This window comes from Lynx rufus, unplaced genomic scaffold (assembly GCF_022079265.1).
Source record: "Lynx rufus isolate CCGP_SWC_20201006 ecotype Redwood Valley unplaced genomic scaffold, mLynRuf1.p SCAF_9, whole genome shotgun sequence".
Taxonomy (NCBI): domain Eukaryota; kingdom Metazoa; phylum Chordata; class Mammalia; order Carnivora; family Felidae; genus Lynx; species Lynx rufus.
Genome location: NW_025814897.1, coordinates 101,270,131 through 101,272,218, shown reverse-complemented (window position 1 = coordinate 101,272,218; position 2,088 = coordinate 101,270,131). Strand labels below are relative to the sequence as shown.

The 2,088-nt window shown below is 39.2% G+C and overlaps 1 protein-coding gene across 1 annotated transcript; it reads right to left on the bottom strand.

Moving 5' to 3' along the window:
* Positions 1-268: 268 nt before the first annotated feature.
* On the bottom strand, positions 269-1,204 carry LOC124505486 (olfactory receptor 5D18-like). Its single transcript, XM_047071449.1, has one exon. The coding sequence runs from the start codon at positions 1,202-1,204 to the stop codon at positions 269-271; it is 936 nt and encodes a 311-aa protein (XP_046927405.1).
* Between the last annotated feature and the right edge of the window lie 884 nt (positions 1,205-2,088).

Here is a 2,088-nt window from a genome sequence, read left to right as displayed (position 1 = left end):
ATACCTAAATTAAGTTTTAGTCTTCACAATCAGATTAGGAGCTAGTTTATATTACCTCAATTTTTTGGATTAAAAACCAAAGGTCAGAGGGGCTTCGGATTTTTTTTTCCAGTGAGCAAAAGATAACATCAAGGTAAGTCTCTTGGATCAAAATCCACATCCAATCCATTGTACACCAACTCTTCATTATATTTAAATGTATCTTACAATCAACAATTATGAGCCCACTTGATTTACATTTCAAGGACAATATACTGCAATAATATGCTCAAAAAGAAAAGACTTTAGTTATCTTGCTGACTGTATCCTTGACGTCCTTATTTCTCAGACTGTAGATCAAAGGATTCAGCATAGGAATCACCACTGTGTAAAACACAGACGCCACTTTCACTGTGTTCCTCGAGTTTTTGGAGTTAGGAACACAGTAGAGGAAGACAATGGTCCCGTAGAAGATGGTGATGGCTGTCAGGTGGGAGGCACAGGTGGAGAAGGCTTTGCGACGACCACTGGCTGAACGCATCTTGAGGATGGTGACAAGGATAAACACATAAGACATGAGAATGATAAGCAGTGTGCTGACCACGCTGAAGGTGGCAAAAATGAAAAGCAGCAACTGATTGATGTAAATATCAGAGCAAGACAGGGACAGCAATGCAGAGAACTCACAGAAGAAGTGATTGATTGTGTTGAAACCCTGGAAAGATAATCTGACAGCAGAACATGTGAGTATCAGGGAACATGCTACTCCCCATGCGTATGATCCGACCACCAGCATGGCACAGAGTTTCTGGGACATGGCCGCTGTGTAGAGCAGAGGGTTGCAGATGGCCACAAAACGGTCATAGGCCATCACAGCCAATAAAAAGGATTCAGCTACCACAAAGGTACAAAAGAAAAAATATTGTGCTATACATCCTGGAAATGAAATGGTCCTGTCTTCTACAACTAGGTTTGCCAGGGTCTTGGGAACAATGATGGAGGAATAGCAGAAATCCACAAATGAGAGGTGGCTGAGGAAAAAGTACATGGGGGTGTGCAGTTTGGAGTTAATCTTGATTATAACTATCATCCCAATATTTCCTACAACAGTGACACTGTAGATGGCCAAAAAAATCAAGAAGAGAGGGACTTTCAGTTCTGGGTAATCTGAGAAGCCCAAGAGAGTGAACACAGCCCCAGTTTTATTTCTCTCTGACAGTAACATGATGGTTTCTGCCTGTCAGAATCTGAATCGGTCCTGAAAATAAAAATAGTAAGGGAGTGAGCATCTAAGAAGCTTCCTAACTACCCCTTACCAAGACTGGAAGATGAAGCAAAATATCTTTTCATAATTTCTCTATGTATTTTTATGTAAGATATGCTAAATGTCTAATATTTGAAAACACAAAGTCATTTTTGAAATGTTCGTTAAGTTTAAAAGCAATACAATTACTGAATTAAAATTTTTTAAGCTCTCGGGATGGATGCCTGACTGACTCAGCCAGTAGAGCATGTGACTCTTGGTCTTGGCATTGTAAGTTCGAACCCCATGTTGGGTGTAGAGATTACATAAAAATAAAATCTTTAAAAGTTGTTTAAATTATTAACTGTAATTTTAATATTTACATATAAAAGTATGAGATAAAGGGATTTATGGTTATTTTAAATCAAATATTAGCATAGCCCTTTCAGCCCTCCTTGCACATTATAAGTGCATAAAAGATACACCTAATAGGGGCGCCTGGGTGGCTCAGTCGGTTGAGCGTCCGACTTCAGCTCAGGTCACGATCTCACCGTTCGTGAGTTCGAGCCCCGCGTCAGGCTCTGGGCTGATGGCTCAGAGCCTGGAGCCTGCTTCCGATTCTGTGTCTCCCTCTCTCTCTGCCCTTCCCCCATTCATGCTCTGTCTCTCTCTGTCTCAAAAATAAACAAACATTAAAAAAAATTAAAAAAAAAGATACACCTAATATAATATAATGACTGATTATGTCAGCCCTATAAGCAGTACAAACATGAGAAATTTCCAAATAAATTAATTTTTACATCACAGGTTTACACTGTGACATTAAGCATAAACACCTTTAACATTTTATATTTTTGCCTTTATTA

Bases quoted from the DNA above. Each gene is read 5' to 3' on its own strand.
- LOC124505486 (XM_047071449.1), bottom strand. From the start codon at position 1,204: ATGTTACTGTCAGAGAGAAATAAAACTGGGGCTGTGTTCACTCTCTTG.